Here is a 22,432-nt window from a genome sequence, read left to right as displayed (position 1 = left end):
AGTATAATTTTGTAGTCAAAATAAACTAATATCAAATTACACTACGACTATTCCAATGGTTTGTTCTTATCCATCTTAGTCGTGAGCTACTATTTAAAATTTATAAGGAATTGATAACATGATCTTCTGTGTGTGACACCACACACCATGTTATTTTCAATATAAATTAATTAAACAACTACACTTAGCATATAAATGTAGATATTTGACCAATGTGATTCTTTATTTTAAAATAAATGTTTACAAAAAGTTAGGCTTTTAGTATACGCTCTAACAAGCAAGTGGGTCAATCGATGGAGTCTCCAATCAGGCCCGAAAGTCACACGCTTGCTGACTGAAAATCCACGCGGTCAGATATAGTCAGGAGCAAGCACAAGAGCTTGAAATTAGCTTCGGTCTCAAAGACTTAATGGGGGTGAGACTACCCCATGACGATGCTCTAATCATTAAAGCTGTTATAGTTAATTACAACATACATCGTACTTTTGTTGACACAAACAACTTAGTCAATATTATTTTCAAGAAGGTGTTGGAGCAAATGTAAATAGAGAAGAGTGAACTTCAACCCATGATAACACCCTTGTATAGATTCACGGGTAATGAAGTTCAGCCGCTCGGATAGATTAATCTAGCCACATTCTTGGGAGAGGAGTCCCTGATGAGGACGCACTGATCGACCTTCATCGTGCTGGATACACTCTCGATATACAATGTGATCTAAGGCTGATCGACCTTAAATGAGTTTCAAGTGGTTGTCTCGACCTTTTGTCATAAAATCAAGTTCCCTATGGACGATCAGGTTGGGGAAGTAAAAGAAACCAACTGGTAGCACGTAAGTGCTATGTTAATGTCGTTAAGACGGAAGCTCGAGTGGCACCGAATATCCAATAGACGGGGGTGAATGTCATAAATGAAGCACCTCGACCCTAATTTACGTAGAAAAAGAAGGAGTTCGGATTCATCCCAACCGACCAGAAGCCATGACTCATATAACAATCGACTTGAAACCCGAGCTGAAGGCCGACTTAGTGAAGTTCTTAACGCGCAACAATGATGTGTTTGCTTGGACACCTAAAGAAATCACGGGCGTTTTACCTGAAGTTATGGAGCATGTGTTGCATGTCTTCCCAGATGCTTGGTTGGTCAAATAGAGAAAGTGAGATTTTGAAGATGATCAGAATAAAATCAAATGAGTGAAGGTGGACAAATTGCTTGAGGTAGGACATATTCAGGAAGTTCAATTTCTGAGCTGGTTAGCCAACGTGATGTTTGTTTGATTTTGAGGGATGTCCTAAGGCAATTGCCTTACGATTTTTACTAAATATAGATTTACTATTTGAGTGTATATTATATATTTGATTATCTTAAACTCATTTATTGAATATCCGCAATACAATTCATAGCATGAGATAAATTATGATTGGATCACAACTAGTGATTATCTCTACATATGCAATTATGAACATATTAAAATTTTCATAGTCGTCGAATTGATGCATTTGGACATCATAAATTCTATAAGACTAGCACGGGTTATACTCTTTAGTTCGCTAAGCAGTTGCTTTCTCACTGGTCGGACACATTGGGACATCGAGAGTTAAACGTGGATGATAGTTATGGTAACTAATTTATTAGAGTGACTCACTGTAAGACTTCATATGATTATATATATATGGATATGTCTGTGAAGTTCTTACTGCAGCTCTAGTGTAAATTTCCTTCGACTTGATGTATACAAGTTATCTTAGTCATGAAAACTTATACTTTGACAGTAAGCACCTCATTCAGGTATGGATCTGGGATGATTGGGTATAAGTCGAAATACCTAAAGATGTTTGGATAGCTCACAAAGGATTCACCACTCCTTACGAGGAGATGTATACCTTATGACCACTCTCTAGAGTTGGATTGTAAGTGTTCGATAGAGGAGGGAGTGAATATCGATTAAAAAAAATATCGAGAATACGCAGCAGAAAGAGTAAAGCAAAGAGAAGTGACACAAGTAATTTTTTACTTGGTTCGGAGCCTGTGTCGACTTCTACTCCAACGCTCGGACACAAGGGTGCTTTCGGTGGGCAATCACTAATAATTCGAAATGAGAATTACAAAGAAAGTACAGGAATTATTAGAAAATGAAAAGACCGACAATAAAAAGAACACAAAGCAAACTAGCAATTTGTCGGAGAGCTTTTCGTAGCATCGCAGGAGCACAGAAGATCAGATCGTGAGTTGTTGTTGAAGCTTCAGCCTTGACCCTCCTTATATAGGAGGTTCGGGGTGCCTGAAACCTTCAAGGCGCCCTGAATATGACGTAGCCGAGTCAACCAGGGCGCTCCACATGGCGAGGTGACGCTGAGGATAAATTGTCACCTCCGGGCGCCCGGATCCATCCCGGGCGCCCGAACCTCAGTTTTCCAGCAGCTTCCTTCCTGCAAGAAAACATTAGTCCGGAGGCAAATATATAATACATATATCCTATAAAACAAAGTGTTATCACAGTTCAAGTAGAGTATTAATTAGATTCCGTCTCTCCGAGATCGGAATCTAGTCAAGATCTCGACTTAGAGTTTCAAAATAGTTCTAAGTCGGATCGGCGCCTACGTTCCCTTCCCGGGAATGCATCCTCACAGTCACTCCCCTCTAGTGACTTACCTTTAATTACCTGACAGACGTCCGGTCAACCCTTCGACTCGTCTGGGCTTCGTGCCAGCTATCCGGTCAGCCCGTTGACCTAGTTGGACTTCGTGCCAAACGTCCGATCAACCCGTTGACCCGTTTAGACTTCGTACCAGCTATCCGATCGACCCGTCGACCTAGCTGGGTTTCGTGCCATACATCAGGTCAGCCCGTAAACCTATCTGGACTTCTCCTGCACACTCGATCAGAGTATTAGATAACAACGAAACTAACTTAACATATTTTGTCATTCATCAAAACTTGAGTTAGACCGTTAGTGCTAACCGCACCAACAATCTCCCCCTTTTTGATGCAATGACAACCTGATTAAGTTAGTGATAAATATGCATGTAAGAAACAAGCATAAGTTGTTAAGTTAGCTTTTAGATAGTTGTTAAGTTTGTTTTTAGATTTTGTTCTGTTTCAGTTTGTTCAACTAACTTAACCACCTAATCCTCCCCCTTTGACATTCATAAAAAAAAAATAACATAGAACAACAAGTAACTTAAAAAATACAAGGCAAACGAAATTTAGAAATGTAAGTCAGATTATTTTGGGGGAGTATAACATAGAAAAATGACTTAAGTTTTTAACTTATACAAAAAGCTATGTTTGATTTTTCAAGAAGATAATTGTAATTGTAACTTTAATCTTTCAAAAATAGTTTTGTAATTTGGAAAGATGATTTGCAAGGATAGTACAAAAATATTAAGGTTAAGTTCAATTTACAAATCAAGTTTTTAAACTAAGTAAAATATGTTTGATTTTGCAAAAACTTAACTAAGTAAAATAAGTTTAAGTTTGTAAAACTTAACTAAGTAAAATATAAAATTTGATTTTGTAACATTTTAGATAAAATTTCAAAAATATGTTTTGAAATCCAAATATGAGTTTCAAAATCAACTTTCTAAAACTAAGTTTGGAAGCTTTAAATCAGAAACCAAGTTTAGAAGGTATCATTTTCAAGATTAAATTTGAAAAGTTTAAAATTTGAAAAATAAAGCACATTTTCAAAAAATAATTATAACTTTCAAAACTAATTTTGAAAACTAATTTTAAAATTTCTAAACACTTAGTTTTGTCTTGTTTTAAAAAGAGGTATTTTGTAAAAAGTAATTTAAAATATTGTGTCGTGGATGAAAAAGATTTTTAGTGAGCTTTCAATTGTCTTGGATTAACAACCACTTGGGTTGTAATCAAGTACATTCTAAGCTTTCTTACTTTTTAGTTATTGCTTTTATATTAATTAATATTGTGTCCTTTCTCTATTAAAAAATAAGAGAAATTTCTAACTTCTTTTCAGGACTATTCACCCTCTCTAGTCGGCCTAACGTAACCTTACAGAACTCAGGTGGTTACTCTATAAATACAGTTTTCTCAAGATGACTATAAAGAAACACATTTGAAATGTTTAATTGCCGTACATGACAATTAAAACTAACAGTTATCGATAATAATAATTTGACAGATCTAATTCTGATAATGATAATCTACGACATCTTGAAAGAAGAATAGGAAGAAGACAACGAAAAATAAGAGAGCAATAATAAATCTTATTGTTTACTAATATTTACCCCTAAGGATAGTACATATATAATGTATAAGAAATATTTATCATTAATTGACCAATTAATAAATAACAGAATTATTCTAATAATTATAATATAATTATTTTAATAATTATTAAATTCTAATACTAATTTGATTTTATCCGATGGCTTGATCTGATTAATCCTGATTCTTTTTTTACATTTGACGTGAAAATACTAAAAAAGATTAAAAAAAAAATAAGGGACTTCTTCTTCCCCGTATGGGACTCCACCAAGTTTTTTCTTTCTACTTTATTTTCTCCTTTCTACATACCATTTCAAGTAAATTATAATTTAAGTGTCGGAGTCATCTATCAGGACTCTCGATGCTAGTCTAACTTTTTGCTGAACTGTCTTCAGAACCTCCTTATCTTGTTCACCGACGACCTTTGAAGAGCTTGCCCATCAAGTTGCTCGTGAATTGATGATTTAACATACGGTATTTAGAAGGAATATATATTGATCTCCTGCGCGCTCGCACAGTGCGCGACTGTGCGCGCGCGCAGGAGATCGGTCAGTTTTTTATTTTTTTTTTTAATTTTTTAAATATTTTAAATTTCAAAAATCAATTAAAAAATTTACCATTTCCTTATATAAATTTTTAATACCTTAATATATCCCTTTAACATATTACAATACTCAATAAATACTTAAATTAATTTTATTTTAATTTTTTTTTAAAACCAAACACTATAACCTAATTGGAAAGCCTAAATCCCAGAGGTAAAATCTAAAAAAAAAAATAATTTTAACACTATAACCAAAGTTTGAACCCTAAAATAAACTCTTAAAAATTTTTTTTTTTTTATTTTTTTTATTTTATAAATTAAAAAAAAAAATTAAAATTAAAAACCGTTGTTATCCTATGCGGTGCGCACAGTCGCGCACTGTAACGTCACGCAGGATAACAAAATTATATATATATATATATATATATATAATGACTATGTTCAAATGCCTTTTTGAACGTCATATATATATATATATATATATATATAATGGCTATGCATGTTTTTCAAATGCCTTTTTGAACGTCATATATGGTCCCCGTGCCATCCACCTCCTTCCACCATTAAAGACAGTAACTAACAAGCTGCTCCATTAAAGACATCAGCTAAGCAACAACACATATAGATACATCAACCCCATGCCAAACAAACTCAAACAATTAAGTGATTAAGTAATGCGTATGATATGATTATTAATGCTCATATCGTCCTTTCTAGGGTTATAAACCCTCTCGAGCCTTCATCCACCGTCCAGTGCCACCTGAACGGTGGATATACAAGCTAAGCTCACACTTCAAGAAGATGTAACATTTCACTTATAAAAAGGGAGAGAGAGCACCCCGTTCTCTTTGGGCCACCTATCTCCTCCTCTCATCAAAGTGCCAAGCAATCATTTCATGGACGATTGGAATTAAGGAGAAGGGGAGAACGCAAAGGTGGGAGCTTTTCCTTTGAGGGGAATGTTGTCTGGCTCGAGGTCTGCGACTGCTTCTCCTCGTTCAGTTTGATGGGTGTGGAGGAAGAAGAGAGCTCGGACCAGGCTTCATTCCCCCCAATCATAGCTTCCATATTGGCTGCACCATGCATGTACCACTGCCGCCTCTCTCATGTGTTTAATCTAATCTTACATGTTTCTTCTATGTATACTGCAGGTTTCTTTTCTTTTTTCTTTCTCTCCTCTCCTCTCTCGTTTAAAAGACCTTAAACAGTGGTGAAGAGGATGAAGGAGATTGGTGAGATGATGTTTGTCTCTCACATATTCCTACTTTTTTTTTCTCATTTCCTTTTTACTTTTTCTCCACTGACAGAAGGGATTGAAAAGTCTTGCATCATTATCTTATCATCATCAGCATCGTCATCATCATCCATTATTATATATATTATATGTGTTAATTAGAAATTAGTACAAGCCAACGAATACATGAACACCGGCCATAATAAGAAAATATATGTGAGTCGTAATGGCAGATCATGATACGGAAAGATCAAAATTCCCGTAGTAGAAGAATTAAAAATGAATGCTAGCTATATCGGTATGTATCTCTTCATTTGCCGGCTACAGAAGCTCCGGCCATGAAGCCTCGATGGCAGCAATGGCCGCAGAGCGCTGTCCGTTGGAGCAGTAGAACAGGGTTCCTGTGCCGAGACCGGCAATCACGCTGTTCGCCCAGTCGTCCGTATCCCTGGCGGCGACCATCCCGCTCTCAAGGCCGGCGTACATGAGAACGGCCTCCGTCCTGCCCGCAGGAGTTGAGGACCCGGTTAACGTGGATCATGAGCGCGTCGCCGGGCTCGGTGGTGTTGAGGGCGTGGCGGAGGCTGAGGGAGGCCACAGCGGCGGCTCCGGAGAGATTGCCGATGCCGGTATAGTAGGTGATATTCTCGTCCCCGGGAGGAGCGGCTCTTGTCGAGGGACTCCTAGTGTAAGAGGAACTCTGTGGGGATGTCGTAGAACTCCAGTAGGGTTGTAGAGGCGCCGGCCGCCTGAATCCTGACCACGGTAGCCGTCATCATCACTGTAAACCCGTGGAACAGCCATCGTAGTCGGAGCTGTTCCAGCCGTCTCCAAACGCCAGAGTTAATTTATGATAGATTAATTTTCCCAAATTAACTATTTAGGGCATCATTAATGATTAAACCTCTCAATAATTTTTTTTATAGTTTCCAAGTATAAAAATAGTACAGATCCCTTGAACCTTTTTTTTTAAGAGAGGATATGTCATTCGTATTTGTAGTCAGATTATATGATCATGATCCGATCGTAAATGGTTGTGATCTCTTTCTGGATTCATCATCCCCATCAGGTTATAGTTTTTATTCAGAGCAGGTGCCTGGAGGCCTTCAGTGGTGGATAAGTGACCAGGTTACTGGGCGCTGAGCGAGGGTGTCTTCCGAGCAGCCTCCGTCCGTCCGTTCCGAATAAAAATTATAACCTGATGGGGACGGGGGAATCCAAGAAAAGATCACAGCCATCTGCGGGCGGATCGTGGCCACGATCTACCCGCAAATACGAGTGGTACATCCTCTGGACCACAAAAAAGTGGTCCAGGGAGATCAGTTCAAATCTTCTGTCCCCAAATTTCTCTGTCCCCATGTCCCCTGCCAATCGGACGGACTAGATTACATCTTAAGACATCATGGCATCCTTAAGATGTGTGCAGTATCCTCGTGATGTGCAAGGCATCCTTGAGATATAATCTGATCCGTCCGATCGACAAGGGGACACGGGGACAGAGAACTTTGGGAATAGAGGATTTGAACTCTCAGGAAATCATGCCTCGTATAAAAATCTCTTATGACATTTCCAATAATTAAATCTTTCAATAATTTTTTTTAATTTCTAATATGTCATATCAATGCTATATAAAAATTTACCATTCTCTCCATAATTAAAAATCACTCCCTAAATAAAAACCTCTCTAGAAATTTTTTAGATTATCAATCTCATATCTTTATTTATTATTTTGTATTTAATATCTCTATATAATTTTCATTTAATATTTTAATTAATTATAATCTTTAATTTAATTTATTTATAATTTATAATTAATTAATTTATGATTTTAATTTAATTTATAATTTTAATTTAATGTTTAATTTACTTATAAAATTAATTTAATTATAGTTTTTTTAACTTTAATTTAATTATAGTATTTTTTTCACGTCCCTCAAATATATTTATTTTTAAAAGAAAAAAAATATCATTTTAATTACTACTAACAATTTATGAAATAAAATATTATAATTAAATATTTTATCCAGAACATAGCTGGCCGTTTAGTAGCGGAGAGGTGGACCGTTGATATGATGATTCCATATTTTTATAAAAGTATTTTTATCAATATTTTTTAATTTTATAATTTTTTTTAAAAAAATATAAATTCGTTATATTAATGGTCTCAAATTATATAATCAATCTTTCACTAATTATATAATCAATCTTTCACTATTACATTAGAGATGTTAAGTTTGTGCTGCGCCGGAGACGTTATAAACTTTTAACGGAGTTTACATGAGAGATGTTTTTAAACTTTTAAAAATTTAATTTTACAGTATAAAAAATAATTTTAAAAACCACTTTAAATTTGTCGACATGATAAACATGCATCAAAAAAATTTATTTAAATAAACTCGACGTTGACGACAAAACTCTGCCTGCTCTTGCCCAATCGAGCCGGCCCCATACGACGCTCGAGGAAGCTTCTCGGAAACCGCCCGCTCGACGCCGTCCGCAGCTCACCTTCGCAGAAGCTGTTTCAATTCCGCAATAAATACCACATCGAGATTAATGGGCGGATCGGGGCGACCGAGCTAGTGCGCGGACATGGCGGGGGACGGGGAATCGGGAGGGGCGGCTGCAGGGGAGTACGAGGACCTGCTGCCGGTGATGGCGCGGCGGCTGGAGGCGGATCAGTTCATGCAGGAGCTCTGCGGGGGTTTCCGGCTGCTGGCGGAGGCGGAGAGCGGGGTGATCACGCCGGAGAGCCTGCGCCGGAACGCGGCGGCGGCGCTGGGGGTGGAGGGGATGACGGCGGCGGAGGCGGAGGCGATGGTGAGGGAAGGGGACATGGACGGCGACGGCGCGCTCAACGAGCGCGAGTTCTGCGTGCTCATGGTCCGGCTCAGCCCCGAAATGATGGCCGACGCCGAGGCGTGGATCGAGAGCCAGCTGATGATGATCATGACACCGACACCGCCGCCGGCGCCCGGCCGATGCTAATCGATTAATTGATTGATGAATTTGTAACTGTGCCAATAAAGATCAGGCCATGGATCATGATCTTGTTCTATTAATCTCAGCAAATCGAAACTTGTTATTTATTTATTTTTCAATATGATGATCAATAAGACGCAGGCAGGCTCATGAACATTTTTGTGGAGTATATGATGAAATCATGGGCTAGATAAAAGGTCAACTATGGAAGTCAACGTCTTTAAATCCAATTGAGAGCAAAATCAGGGGCCACAACCCACAAAAATATTAGATTTAAATTATTGACAAATCGTGTCAGTTTGACTAAAACTAGATTCGATGCCGAAGAACGGCAGGTGGGACGCACGGAGAATTGCAGTCAGAGAGAGAGAGAGAGATCGACGGCATGGATTGCTTGCTTCGGTCCCAAGCGAATTTATTCCCACGTTCCTCGTTCGCTTTCCACGAAGGTGCGTTTTCTTCCCTTTCTGGCATCTTTCCCTCTTTTCGATTTTTTCTTCCTCTGTTCTTGTGCGTGGTTTGTCCTTTTCCATCTCACCCTTACTGCCACTGATCAGCTCTCATGGATAAATCTTCGTCCTGGGTTTGCGTAGTTGACTGTTCAGTTTCGAAAAGGTTCCTTCTCCTACTTTCGTGACAGAGGAGACGACAAGGGGCGGTTTTTGGATTCGTCTTCCCACCTATGGGGGCGGTTACGGCGTTTCATTGCTCAGTTTTGTCGCATCACAAAGAAGCAGTTAATGGTAGTTCTCTGCTCCGCTAGTAGAGTGCGGGGTCATTCTAGATGATGCCTTATGTGAGCTGTCTATTTTCCTTGTGCTCCGTTGGTTGCTTCATTTTGCTGTAAGAGATTTGACACACACAGACACAAGGAATTTCTATGCCTAATTTGTGTAACCACTCTCTCTCTCTTCCTGGATTCGTGTTCTTCATCCTACTACTTTTTTCAGAAACTATCTCTAGCAGCTAGAGAGGTGAAGCTAACTTGGAAGGGGATTTTTTTTTTTTGCTAAATTTCTCTTTGGATTGCTTTAGATATTGCTCTTATCTCCTTTAGAACTGCAGATGCTACTTAGTATGCGTTTCAACGGCGAGCGCTTCTGACTGGGCACAGGCAGTGTAGATGAATTCGGCTTGTTTTTTCTGAAGTATGGAGGATAAATCATTCCCATGGGCTTGGTCCGTAGAGCATTGTCTGAAGGTTTACAATGTCAAATTGAACAAGGGTTTAAGCTCTTTCGAAGCTGAGGCAAGGCGAGAAAAGTATGGATGGAATGAGCTCAAGAAAGAGAAGGGAAAACCTTTGTGGTGTCTCATCCTGCATCAGTTTGACGATTTGCTTGTTAGAATCCTCCTAGTGGCAGCCTTCATCTCCTTTATTCTTTCGTGCATGGAGGGAATTGAATCCAGCCACGCAGGGCTTGAGGTTTATGTAGAACCATTTGTTATCCTTTCGATTCTTATTCTCAATGCAATTGTGGGCGTCTGGCAGGAGACTAATGCCGAAAAGGCTCTTGAAGCCCTAAAGAACATGCAGTGTGAATATGCCAAGGTTTGCAGAGATGGACGTTACATCCCTGATTTGCCTGCCAGGGAACTAGTCCCAGGTGATATTGTTGAATTGAGGGTTGGTGATAAGGTCCCTGCGGATGCGAGAGTAACAACTTTGACCACCTCAACTTTGAGGGTTGAGCAAAGCTCGTTGACTGGGGAGAGCATGCCTGTACTCAAAGGGACCAGTCCTGTACCTCTATCTGATTGTGAATTGCAAGCAAAAGAATGCATGCTTTTTGCAGGTACAACCATTGTCAATGGTAATTGTGTTTGTATAGTTACTAGTGTAGGAATGGACACTGAACTAGGAAAAATTCAGATTCAGATTAGCGAAGCTTCACAAGAAGAGCGTGACACCCCCTTGAGGAAAAAACTAGATGAGTTTGGTGAAAGATTAACTATTGCAATCGGACTAGTTTGCCTGTTAGTCTGGGCTACTAACTATCGGAACTTTATCACTTGGGATAATGCAAATTCAACATTATGGAATTTTCACTTTTCTTTTGAGAAATGTACATATTATTTCAAAATAGCTGTAGCTCTTGCAGTAGCAGCTATTCCTGAAGGTCTTCCTGCTGTAATCACTACCTGTTTGGCATTGGGTACAAGAAAAATGGCTCAAAAGCATGCCATAGTTAGGAAGCTTCCAAGTGTAGAGACCCTGGGATGTACAACTGTTATATGCTCAGATAAAACTGGAACCCTTACAACTAACCAAATGTCTGTAAATGAATTTCTTACTCTTGGTGATATCAACTCCATTCGAGTGTTTCACGTAAATGGCACAACATACAACCCTAAGGATGGAGGTATTGTTCGGTGGAACAAATGGAAAATGGATGAGAGTTTGCAGGCCTTAGCAGAGATTTGTTCAGTTTGCAATGATGCTGGAATATATCGTGACAATTATCTTTTTCGGGCAACAGGTCTGCCTACTGAAGCAGCTCTTAAGGTTTGTGACTTTCTTCTTTTTTCATAGAGGAATATCTACAATTCACATGTCGTATGACAACTACTTGTTTAATATTACCCCAGATTAACTTACAATAATACAAACTGCCACCTCATTCTAAAGAAATTTCTTAAACCATATTGGGAATGAACTAATATCCATTAATGAATTAAACATGTAATTCAATGATTGTTAAAATCATAGCTAACTGGTCCAGAAATTATGCTAAACAATTGAACAGGGTTCTTTGTCCATCTTGTATGTTTTAATAGCACTTTCTTGTATACAGATGTACCCCTTCCCCTCAATGGCTAGATCGAAAATGCCTTTTAAAATTTGATTTGTGATATTTGACCATCTAACTATACAGTTGTATCAAATGATTTTTTATTTATTCCGTTCCATGGTTCTGCTAAATATTTAGTTTCCGCAAGTGTATCATTCATACACAAGTATTATTATCATACTAGAATATGCTTTACTGATATTTTCATCCCAAAGGTGCTGGTAGAGAAGATGGGAATTCCAAGTGCAAATCCAAGGAGTAGAATCCATGAAATAGAATTTGCTTCTGATTTTTCTATCACTTGCTCTACTCCTGTAAGATTAGGTGAGGAGAAAATTTTCCCTCTTGTTTTTTTTTCCTAATCTTGCATTTAATTTCTGCTTCATTGATATGTAATTCAGGATGCTGTGAATGGTGGATAAAGAGATCAAAAAGGCTCGCAACACTTGAGTTTGATCGTGTAAGGAAATCTATGAGTGTTATTGTCAAAGAACCAACAGGAAATAACCGTCTTCTTGTGAAGGTACCTCATTGCTCCTATTGTTTGCATAGTTCATGAATCATTTAGATAGTTAGACAGGATAATATATTAGAATTAAATATGTGAGGGAAAGAGGTAGATTAAGATTTTAATGAGCTTGATACATTCCAGATTGTTGCGAATGAATTGGGTTTCTAGACATTGAGAACTGACAAATTAAAGGTTGAAAGATTGGGGTTTCATATGGCTGCGATCATAACTTCCAAGCATGAATTATTTTATTTTTTTTGCCACAGCCTGACAGAAAACGTTTCTTCAAACTATCATGTTCTCATTTCAAATGTCCAATGCACTGAGGTTATAGGTGTTGCTCCAATACTGGTGATTACATCATGCTCACTTAATCTAAACTAAATCATGGTTAGTGGAAGAGAAAAATCTAGTATTCTAGTGTTGGTTCGATGAAACAGTGGAGAAATGTCAATTCGTATGACCAACGACTATATTAGATGGGTCTTTCACATGAACCGGGATTTGCTGAATCTACTCAATTTGTTTGTAAGCATTGATGCTAGATAATATCTAAGTAAACTTGATATAAGCCTCTGTTCAGTAATATGCTTTTTTGTCCTCAGGGTGCTTTCGAAAGTGTTTTGGAGAGGAGTTCAAGTGTGTATCTTCCAGATGGATCTATTGCTTTGTTGGATGAGGCTTGTAGACAGAGAATAATGACCAATGTCCACGAGATGAGCTCAAAAGGGTTAAGATGCTTAGGATTTGCATTTAAAGATAACTTGGGAGAGTTCTCAGATTATATTGCAGAAACTCATCAAGCTCACAAGAGGTTGCTTGATCCTGCAAACTATCCTGAAATTGAGAGTAATCTAATTTTTGTTGGAGTTGTTGGTCTGAGGGTGAGTCTCGAGTCCTTCGATATGATTTTTATAGTCTTCACTGCTGATTATTGCAAATGTATTTCTATACAATAAAGATTATAATTTTGCTATTGACAAAATTTGGTCAGGACCCTCCTCGCGATGAAGTTCACAAGGCCATTCAAGATTGCAGATGTGCAGGTATTAAAGTTATGGTTATTACTGGAGATAACAAGTCCACAGCAGAAGCAATCTGTCAGGAAATTGGCTTGTTCCCTGACAAGGCAAGCCTCAAAGGCAAAAGTTTTTCTGGTAAAGAGTTTATGGCCCTTTCGAATAGCCAGCAAACCGAGATCTTGTCAAAGCCCGGCGGTCTAGTTTTTTCGCGCGCTGAACCAAGACATAAGCAAGATATTGTACGTCTACTAAAGGACATGGGTGAAATTGTTGCAATGACTGGAGATGGAGTCAATGATGCACCTGCATTGAAGCTAGCTGATATCGGTATTGCTATGGGTATCACAGGGACCGAGGTCAATAAAACTCCTAATTTTTCTGTTACTTTAGAATTAAAGATTGTTAATCACCCACCTTAATTAGTCAGTGTAATTTAGAGGTTATCATGAATCTTTTTCAGGTTGCAAAAGAAGCTGCTGATATGGTTTTGGCAGATGACAATTTCAGTACTATTGTCTCAGCAGTTGCCGAAGGCCGTGCTATCTACAACAACATGAAATCTTTTATTAGGTATTTGGGGAAGCATCTTTTAATTTGTTGGTCTTGCACTTTTTTCTCATTATTGTTCTTTTTTTGCTAAGATATATGATATCGTCGAACATGGGAGAAGTGATCTCCATATTTTTGACTGCTGCATTTGGAATACCTGAATGCCTAGTACCGGTTCAGCTTCTGTGGGTCAATCTCGTCACGGATGGCCCCCCTGCAACAGCTCTGGGTTTCAACCCTGCCGATGTCGATATAATGGAGAAACCACCACGAAAGCGCAATGATGCTCTTATCAACTCTTGGGTTCTCTTCCGTTACCTGGTTCGGATTGCATATTTCTATGCTCTTCCATTAACATATTATGCAACAATTTAATCTTAGCATGACTTTATCATGGAAGCTTTTACGACTTCAAATCTTCATGGTAGTCTTTGTTACAAGTTTCTTTGAACGTTAATGCTTGTTTTCGCTAAATCAGGTGATCGGTTCTTATGTCGGTTTATCAACCGTTGGCATCTTCATCCTGTGGTACACTCAACCATCTGTCTTCGGCATAGATCTTGCAAGTGATGGCCACACCATTGTGTCCTTAGCCCAACTCCGCTCGTGGGGACAATGCCACACATGGACCGACTTCTCGCCTAAGCCATTCTTTGCCGGCAACCGTATGATATCCTTCACAGATCCATGCCACTATTTCACCCATGGAAAAGTGAAGGCAATGACCTTATCTCTATCGGTTTTAGTAGCGATCGAGATGTTCAATTCTCTGAATGCTTTATCGGAAGACAATAGCTTGGTTCGGATGCCGCCTTGGAGGAACCCATGGCTCCTCCTTGCGATGATGGTTTCTTTCGGGCTGCATTTTGTCATCCTCTATGTTCCGTTTCTGGCTAGCATCTTCGGAATAGTGGCATTGAGCTTGAAGGAGTGGCTTTTAGTTATTCTGTTTTCTACTCCTGTGGTGCTCATCGATGAGATCCTCAAGTATATCGGCAGGAGGAAATGGTGGACTCAAAGGCAGAAGATGGAATAGTCATATCAGATGCTTTCAGCTAGTAAAATTTTAAGATGTATATAGTATCATACAACATGAGAACTTGTTCGTGGGAAGTGATGTTAACATTATGATCCTAGACAATCAGATGGTTAACTGCAAATTTTTTGATCATTCAAACAGGTTAGATTGATAACTAAATATCAAATTCACAACTTTACATTAATTAGGAACAATAAATACTCTAATTCTTAGCACCCAAGCCATGTTACTATGCACACATCATCTCATACTAGATTGATCACTACAAAACCTATCAACCTGCTTCAGCAACAAAGGCTTGCGGCGGGAACTCCATATTATCATTTGTTTAAACACGATCTACTATCTCATGGCACGAGCCTTCCGTCTTCAGGTTGCAGCACGCATTATACAAGGCATGCCTGACTTCAAGCATTAGGTCGGATTAACTGGAACTCACCATAGGAGATTGATGATAACCAGGGAATGCTGAAGCTCCTTTATCTATAACCTTAGTGGCTAGATCACTGGATCTCAAACAACTATTTTGCTGTAGAAGTTGTATGAGTGACAAAAATATGTCCATTCTGGTGATTTCTCTGTTTGCCTACAACACAAGAAAAACAAAATTTTGAGTTCCGAACACAAAATTGAGCAGTGAGTTCTCAAGGTAAATTTCAAACTTACCTCAACCAAGAACCTAGCCCAAATTTTGCACTCACGAATTTCCATTACTCCTTTCAAGATTATCAGCCCAAACCCACGTATGATATCTGCTATCTCAAGAAAGAGACCTCGGTCTTCACACAGCATCTGCAGCACAAAATTGGCCAACTCTCAGATACTTGGAAGTAGAACATAAAGAATAGTGTTAATGTTGTTTTACCTCAACAAGCATTTGACCAGGGGGTGTCAGATCCTCAACTATAATTGGACAGACCATGGTTTGCCCAGCAACTTCATATGCCCACGTTGCACCAGCACCACTAACACTGCCAGAGTTATCTTTTAGAACAACACCGCTCTCCTCGCCGATGATCTGAAAATTCAAACAATAAGTAGTGAATAAAACTGACAGATTTTTAACATTGCTTTCGTATGAAATATCCAAAATCAGAATATAGTCACAAAAATGTACCTTGGGTTCATCAGCTTGTTTGAGTTTGTCTGCATACTTTGTCACACTTTGTAGAAAGAGCATATGCCTGATTGTTTTGTCCAACAAAGCATCAATGCTACACTGTTACATCAGAAAAGGAAAATGGTAAGGAATAAATAAAAGGAGTAAATTGCCAATCAATAGCCACTACCAACTTGTGATGTACCTTTGCGCCGTTGGGTACAATTTCTCTCAGCTCCTTCAGACGATCTTGAATCTGTTGACGATCTTTTGGCCTTGGCCGTGTACTCTCACCAGGTCTAGCCCTTTTCTTAACAGCCTTGGAAGATTCTTCAGGTTTCTTGGATTGATTTAGGGCAGAATTCTCAGTACTGATACTGCAGCTATCATCAATCCATGAACAGAAATTAGAATTTGATAGTGCTTCTTTCGGAGATTCATGAACAGCCTCAGAGTTAGAGAAAGGCAATAACAGATTGGACGCAACATTTACAGAAGGATGACCTATTGAAGGAACCTGATTTCTGTACCCTGAAGGATCACCCAATCCAGTAGAGAATTGACTTTCCAAATTAAGACGAGAAATAGGACTACTATATTTGGCACCATAGCGATGAGCAGAACCTTTATTGGCGTGCTCACCAGCTATAGCATCCATCAATAATTGAAGACCAGAGTCCGAGAACATTCCCTTGTCATAAGCAGATGCTGAGCTCATTTCCATCACTGAGTGACAACCTGAAGCACCTGAACTTTTACTTGAAGAGGTGTTGTGGCAAACTGGCAGTCTAATGTTATCCCACAGTTCATGTACTTGTTCCACACTATCGAATAGGTCATTGTCATAATGTAACTGCATAGGTGCTATTGAACAGTTTGCCCTTTTATCACTCTCTAAAACCAGGGAGTTAACTGCAGCTGAAATGGAATTCTCAACATGCTTTTGCGACGACCTGGAAACCATGTTACACACACTGTTGTCATTTTCAACAAGACTAGATGATACAGAATGGACACCTCGAACACTCTCATTCTTTTGCACAGTCTCATCAATTGTATGCTCTGAGTGGTGATCACAAATATCAGTCCCAGGAAGATCTCTATGATGATACAATAAAGAATCTTCAGGTCCAGAATCTGGAGAAATAGTGATTCACAGATCATTTATTTTTGATGATGTAAAATAACAAAAGGAAGGTCTTTTCCAAATCTATCAAATAAATGAGAAATTAAATTACCATAAAAGCCTGCTTTTGCGATCTCACATGGTTTTGTTTTAGGCACAGAGTCCTGTGATGCAAATTTACTAGATGAAGGAGAACCTGCAAAGGATTCATGTAATATGTTGATACAATGAAAATGGATGTTAAAAATCAAATCTTTAAGAAGTGAGTAATTCATAGTACCAAATGGCAGCCCTTGCTCTATCATAAGATGGGGATTTGTGAAATTGTTCAAGTAATTGTCTGGCTTAAAGAACATCATGCCTGAAATTTCTGGACAGTGAGACATAGACAGTAATTTGGTGTTAGGTGGCACTTGAGCTTGACTTTTGACATTGGTCGAGTCCTGGAGTTCTGTGAAGTGAACTGATGAATTTACACCCATAAAGGATGTCTTCTGGAATGCATTGAAGTAATCTCTAGAATCATCAGTAGATTGAGCTAGTAGTGATTCTAGTAAATAAGGGCTCATGGCATTATGACTACTGGAACCATAATAAGATCCTAGTGGAAAAATGTTGGGAGAAGGGATGGGCCCTAAAGAATCTGTATTACTCAATTGCTCTCCAAACGCTTCATGGAAGGTACTAGTGTTCTGGTAGCAAGCATATGCATCTGCAGAGGAACTTGCAAAACTGAATGTTTCATGCTGATCAGGAAACTCCATTGTTTCATGAGTATCTACATATTGGAAATGCCCAGACAGATTCTCCATCAGCAGAAATGAACTCTTTGCTAGATTAATACTCCAAATATCAGGAACATATTATGCCTGTACATCAGTGCCTTGATCAAATTCTTGAGAAATGTGCCCATGCTTGAAAAGATAATGGGGAAGTAATATAAAAGCTAAAGCTTCAACTCATTGGTTGTATAAATGTGCACAAGATAAATTATTATGAACAAAATTTGTAAACACAACTGAACCTTCTTGAGGGATAATGGGGATTAAGTAATATAAAAGCTAAAGCTTCAACTCACTGGTTGTATAAATGTGCACAAGATAAATTATTACGAACAAGATTTGTAAACACAACTGAACCTTTTTGAAGCATGTTGCTCATAAATGTTGGATAGAATCTTAAAAAAAATAGAAAATAAACATTGATTTTGGTTCTTTTAACTGGTAGCATGATAAGTTAGAATTAATACTTCTAGAGCTATTCACCTTAAAATTTGTTCATTATTTCCAATTCCTTACAAAAATCAACAATACTCAAGTTCCAAATTTTACTGTGTTTGGCCAAAGATTACTTTGTACACATAAGAAGGAAGATGCACTGGTCCTCTAAATACACAATGTACAGTAGGGAAAAAAATGGGGGCAAGATTTTGTATGTCACCTTATCTCCTTAATCAAACTATTATTCATTATTTTAAGTAAACAAACTGAAATTTCACCTTTAGTTCTCAAAGAAACATCATATATACTAAGTTTATAACAAGAAAGCCTAGCATGTATAGCTAGGAATTCAAAATATTGAGACATGGAACTAAATATTCTACATAACTATGAACAATGTAGGTTGACATAACATTAGTAAAAAAAAAAATTGTCACGATAAATACTATTTAAATTCAATTCTGTACTCAGATCCACATTTAATTAGTAAATTTCACATTTTTTAGTTAGAAATCATTCTCTCATCTTCTAATATTCTCCATGCTTCCATAAAATTTTATATATTGGTCTAATCATTGTCAAAACACAAAAGTATATCCTACCAGCACCAATAATGTGGCATTGGGTATAAATAAATATTTCCATTATAAATTATGAATAAACGCATAACAGAAATCATAAGTAATTGCAGCTAAAATGGAATTTTGTGTTTGCTCAGCAGTGAATATTATACAACAAACTGAAACCTACGCTAATTACATAAATAAGATACTCACTAAGTATAAGCGAATTTTTTTTTATCTGCTGCAGAATAAGGCATAATTGGAGAGTAAAGTGTAATTATAGTCTTGGTACTAGCTTGATTCATATATGGATAATAAAGTGAGGATTAGATCAACATACATAGACAAGACATTATCCTTATATTTCTTGGAGTATGAAAAGACAGAAACAGCAGAAAGTCTTTCCGCTCGCAAGGAAAGACAATGGCATTGACCTACTCATATCTCATTCAAGCATGTGGCAGTTCTCACTAATGAACATTGAACTACAATAAACTTTTTTTTTTAGTTTTTTCTAATATGAAACATTATTGTAATATATATAAATATAATAAAATAAGGAACTTCAACTTTATGTCAAATATCCATCTAACATACAAATACTTGTGCTTTCAAACAATTTGTTACGGTTCTTGACTGTATATTCTTAACAAGCCAACCAACTTCAACTCTATGATCCAATGTGACAGGGGGAAGTAAATAAGGAATCTGAAGTGTATGTTGAGTATCTAATAAACAGTTGTGTTTTCCAAAAATATTCTTATGGTTCTAGATTGAATATTCTTATCAAACTTACAAACTGACTTTATTATCTGTCATGATATAATAAAAGAAATTTCTTTCACAAACAAGAAAAACTATCAATTATACTTCTATGATTAACCCAAGCATAGGAAATCATTTGTGCAAAGAGATTCAGCATTACCTTAGATAACTTGAGTTGGTAAGAGGCAATAACTGAAACAAGATCTGAATTGACAAATCTGGATTTTAATTCATAACTCTCGATCAACAATCTGCACGAAAATAAATGGAAAGATGTAAGCATTTTGAATGAACAACTGTTTTGCAACCATTTGAGATAGCACATTAGAGATCACATGTTCATTTGGATATTTAAATATTAAATGACCCATGTCCATAACCACCATAACTAAACTTAACAAAATATACAACTGTAAACAACAGTGGCAAAATAAAATCAGATTTGCGTCAATCAAACTACACATGAAGAATGCAGGAGGAATGTCAGGAGGCAAAACATTTGTCAAAACAGGAAATTGGCTGCATTTTTCCTGAAAAATATGCAAAAATATCTAATAACGATGAAGAAGTACCACCAAGCACATGAGATTACACGGGATCAGAAAAGATGGAACATATTGCATTGTTCTTATACAAGCTCAGCGAAAACAGCAGAGGAAAGAAACATAATCCAGTAAACAAAAGAAAAAGAGCACATACACTCGCAATCTCTGCTAGATCTGAAATATTTTAAGCACCAGTGCAATTCAATTTCAAGGAGCATATTTCTGTCAGACGAGAACCTATGTGCAGAACCAAAATAAATGGTTTCCTCTGTTGCTTTGGCTAAAAAGAAGCAACTTTTACCAGGAAGGGGAAAGAAAGAACAAAGCTATTTTTTTTCTAACCTGGTATAAAGAGGAAAGTTATCTGGCAAAAGTAAGCCAAAGCGAACACCGTCAAATGAGCCATCCACTAAGGAATATTCTCTTTCAACAATAAACACTATATAGTTCTGAACCAAAACATATGGGCTTAGCAAAGGAAAACGCCAATAAGGACTATTGTTGAAGAATGTTCAACCCCAAAATAAGAGGACTGATTTTTACTGGAAATCGCTTTCCCATTCAATGTCATATTCCAACAACTCGGGGATTGTGGACAGAAAAGATGGAGTAGAAGTAAGCCTAAATTAACTTCCCTCCAGAAAAAGAACAAATCTATGCTCTCACATCATTTCCCAACGCAATAAACAAAAAGATTCTCTAAGAAACAAAAACAAATCCGAAAAGATTCGAAAAAAAATCAAAGAAGGGGATACGAACAAACTAGAGATACAGCGGGTCTCCACCACCCTCAATCCTGGCACCAGACCAGGACACAGCGCCACGGCACCTACCTCACCACTAGTTCCACGGCCGCAGGATGATCGCCTCCTCGCCGAGCGCAGAAGAAGACAGAGAGATGAAGTGGAGGAGGAAAAAGAACCCTAAAATGTTGTAGCCTTTTTCAAGCACTCGCCTTGGCCACTCTCCTGCGTGCTCAGATACTCCCTCCCTACACCTCTCTCTCTCTCTCTCTCTCTCTCTCTCTCTCTCGCTCGCTCCTCCTTTGCTTTGGCCTTCGACTACGAGTGAGAGTGGAGGAGCGGTTCAAGTAGACAGTGGCCCAACCCGATACGGACAGAAAACCGGTTTTCCGGTTGCGGAAAAAACGGGCGGATGGAAGCGTTATAATGGAGAGATGGCGACTGACATGTGGTAGCTCAGTGAAGAGAATATCCAATCAAGGCCTTTATTTATATAAAAAAAAATGAAATCACTTTTTAAAGATGGAACTATATTAATAATTTTTTTACCTTTAAAATTCAACACAATTATAAGACTTTCTTTCAAATTCATATAATTGACTTTTTTTTTAATGTCTTTGAACACAATGATTAAGCTTTTGTACACTATGTGCTCCTCTTTACTCCAACACAAAGATAGGCAAGAGATTGGCAATGTCTAGTTCTTTCCTTTGACCACATAAGTTAAGTTTATGGTGACAAAGTTCAAATGCTAATGTATTTAAGTCCCTGAGCAATTCAGCTAATAACTTTCTCTCTCACTATTTTTGACTGTTCCACATGAATCAAAAGGCCTTTATGTATATTATCTCATCTGGGTTCTTCTATCTCTTTCTCACTCACGTAGCTGCATGAATTCTCGTTCCAGATTTCTTTTATCTGGAGACAGGTTCTTTCACTCGAAAAGAGATCTAAACTCTGATACTTTTGAGAAAAAGCAAATATGCTTGTCTTCCTGTTTAATTAATTTCCTGATCACCCAGAGGTTGTTTTGTTGCTGAATGCTGTGAACTAATTAACTGAAGTCTACTTGTTTGTTAAATGCATATTTAATTTCATGAAGCCATGGTCACTATAGTAGGTACCTTAAACTTTAAAGATCATCTGTCACTCTCTGAGCCACAATGGCTATGGAATCCAAGGTCCACAGTCATAAAGTATAGGGATCATCCATCATGCAGCATAATGTTTTGTCTAGGACATTGCCATTTCACCAGTTTTTCTCAGAAATCCTCCCTCTTTAAGCTCTCTCTCTCTCTCTGATATGATAAGCCCCACACAATATATGTACAGGGATCTTGACTACAAGCTTTGGCCTGGCACAAGAAACAAAAGATAAACACTCTGTTTGGAGAGTAATTAGTTGTCTGTAATCCCAAAGTTTGGTGCCCTTATTTAGGGACCTTAGGCTGCACCACAGTACTGCTCTTCA

General features: G+C 37.9%; 3 protein-coding genes and 1 pseudogene across 9 annotated transcripts; 2 read left to right on the top strand and 2 right to left on the bottom strand.

Moving 5' to 3' along the window:
* Positions 1 to 6,126: 6,126 nt before the first annotated feature.
* Positions 6,127 to 7,067, bottom strand: LOC122020990 (annotated as a pseudogene).
* Positions 7,068 to 8,552: 1,485 nt separating this feature from the next.
* Positions 8,553 to 9,143, top strand: LOC122019693 (calcium-binding protein KIC-like). Its single transcript, XM_042577162.1, has one exon. It carries the CDS (start codon positions 8,598 to 8,600, stop codon positions 8,991 to 8,993), a length of 396 nt encoding a protein of 131 aa, XP_042433096.1. The 5' UTR covers positions 8,553 to 8,597; the 3' UTR covers positions 8,994 to 9,143.
* A 302-nt stretch (positions 9,144 to 9,445) lies between these two features.
* On the top strand, positions 9,446 to 15,032 carry LOC122019690 (calcium-transporting ATPase, endoplasmic reticulum-type-like). Of its 5 annotated transcripts, none has more exons than XM_042577157.1 (9): positions 9,446 to 9,730; positions 10,053 to 11,493; positions 11,995 to 12,103; positions 12,181 to 12,302; positions 12,896 to 13,174; positions 13,285 to 13,668; positions 13,773 to 13,882; positions 13,954 to 14,182; positions 14,340 to 15,032. In XM_042577157.1, the coding sequence occupies exons 2-9, from the start codon at positions 10,138 to 10,140 to the stop codon at positions 14,895 to 14,897; spliced, it is 3,147 nt and encodes a 1,048-aa protein (XP_042433091.1). In that variant the 5' UTR covers positions 9,446 to 9,730; positions 10,053 to 10,137; the 3' UTR covers positions 14,898 to 15,032. The 5 variants fall into 5 exon arrangements, with proteins under 5 accessions (XP_042433091.1, XP_042433090.1, XP_042433088.1 ...); XM_042577156.1 differs by having other exon boundaries at positions 9,446 to 9,783; XM_042577154.1 differs by having other exon boundaries at positions 9,446 to 9,880.
* A 115-nt stretch (positions 15,033 to 15,147) lies between these two features.
* LOC122019692 lies at positions 15,148 to 21,305 on the bottom strand. 3 transcript variants are annotated; one of them, XM_042577160.1, is made up of 9 exons: positions 20,978 to 21,305; positions 19,834 to 19,924; positions 17,406 to 17,994; positions 17,238 to 17,321; positions 16,205 to 17,136; positions 16,018 to 16,119; positions 15,766 to 15,918; positions 15,567 to 15,692; positions 15,148 to 15,486 (listed from the first exon to the last, which is right to left on the bottom strand). In XM_042577160.1, the coding sequence occupies exons 3-9, from the start codon at positions 17,935 to 17,937 to the stop codon at positions 15,325 to 15,327; spliced, it is 2,091 nt and encodes a 696-aa protein (XP_042433094.1). In that variant the 5' UTR covers positions 17,938 to 17,994; positions 19,834 to 19,924; positions 20,978 to 21,305; the 3' UTR covers positions 15,148 to 15,324. The 3 variants fall into 3 exon arrangements, with proteins under 3 accessions (XP_042433094.1, XP_042433093.1, XP_042433095.1); XM_042577159.1 differs by having other exon boundaries at positions 21,052 to 21,305; XM_042577161.1 differs by lacking the exon at positions 20,978 to 21,305 and adding an exon at positions 20,373 to 20,615.
* Positions 21,306 to 22,432: the final 1,127 nt, after the last annotated feature.

Source organism: Zingiber officinale, chromosome 9A, assembly GCF_018446385.1.
Source record: "Zingiber officinale cultivar Zhangliang chromosome 9A, Zo_v1.1, whole genome shotgun sequence".
In the NCBI taxonomy this organism is placed as follows: Eukaryota; Viridiplantae; Streptophyta; class Magnoliopsida; order Zingiberales; family Zingiberaceae; genus Zingiber; species Zingiber officinale.
The sequence above is the reverse complement of the archived record's forward strand: the minus strand, read 5'-3'. Positions and strand labels throughout refer to the sequence as shown.

Coding starts and splice junctions, on each gene's coding strand:
- LOC122019690 (XM_042577157.1), top strand. CDS start 10,138: ATGGAGGATAAATCATTCCCATGGGCTTGGTCCGTAGAGCATTGTCTG. Junction 11,494..11,994: donor CTACTGAAGCAGCTCTTAAG/GTTTGTGACTTT, acceptor TTCATCCCAAAG/GTGCTGGTAGAGAAGATGGG. Junction 12,303..12,895: donor ATAACCGTCTTCTTGTGAAG/GTACCTCATTGC, acceptor TTTTGTCCTCAG/GGTGCTTTCGAAAGTGTTTT.
- LOC122019692 (XM_042577160.1), bottom strand. CDS start 17,937: ATGGAGAATCTGTCTGGGCATTTCCAATATGTAGATACTCATGAAACA. Junction 17,322..17,405: donor AGAGCAAGGGCTGCCATTTG/GTACTATGAATT, acceptor AATCCTTTGCAG/GTTCTCCTTCATCTAGTAAA. Junction 17,137..17,237: donor CGCAAAAGCAGGCTTTTATG/GTAATTTAATTT, acceptor CTATTTCTCCAG/ATTCTGGACCTGAAGATTCT.
- LOC122019693 (XM_042577162.1), top strand. CDS start 8,598: ATGGCGGGGGACGGGGAATCGGGAGGGGCGGCTGCAGGGGAGTACGAG.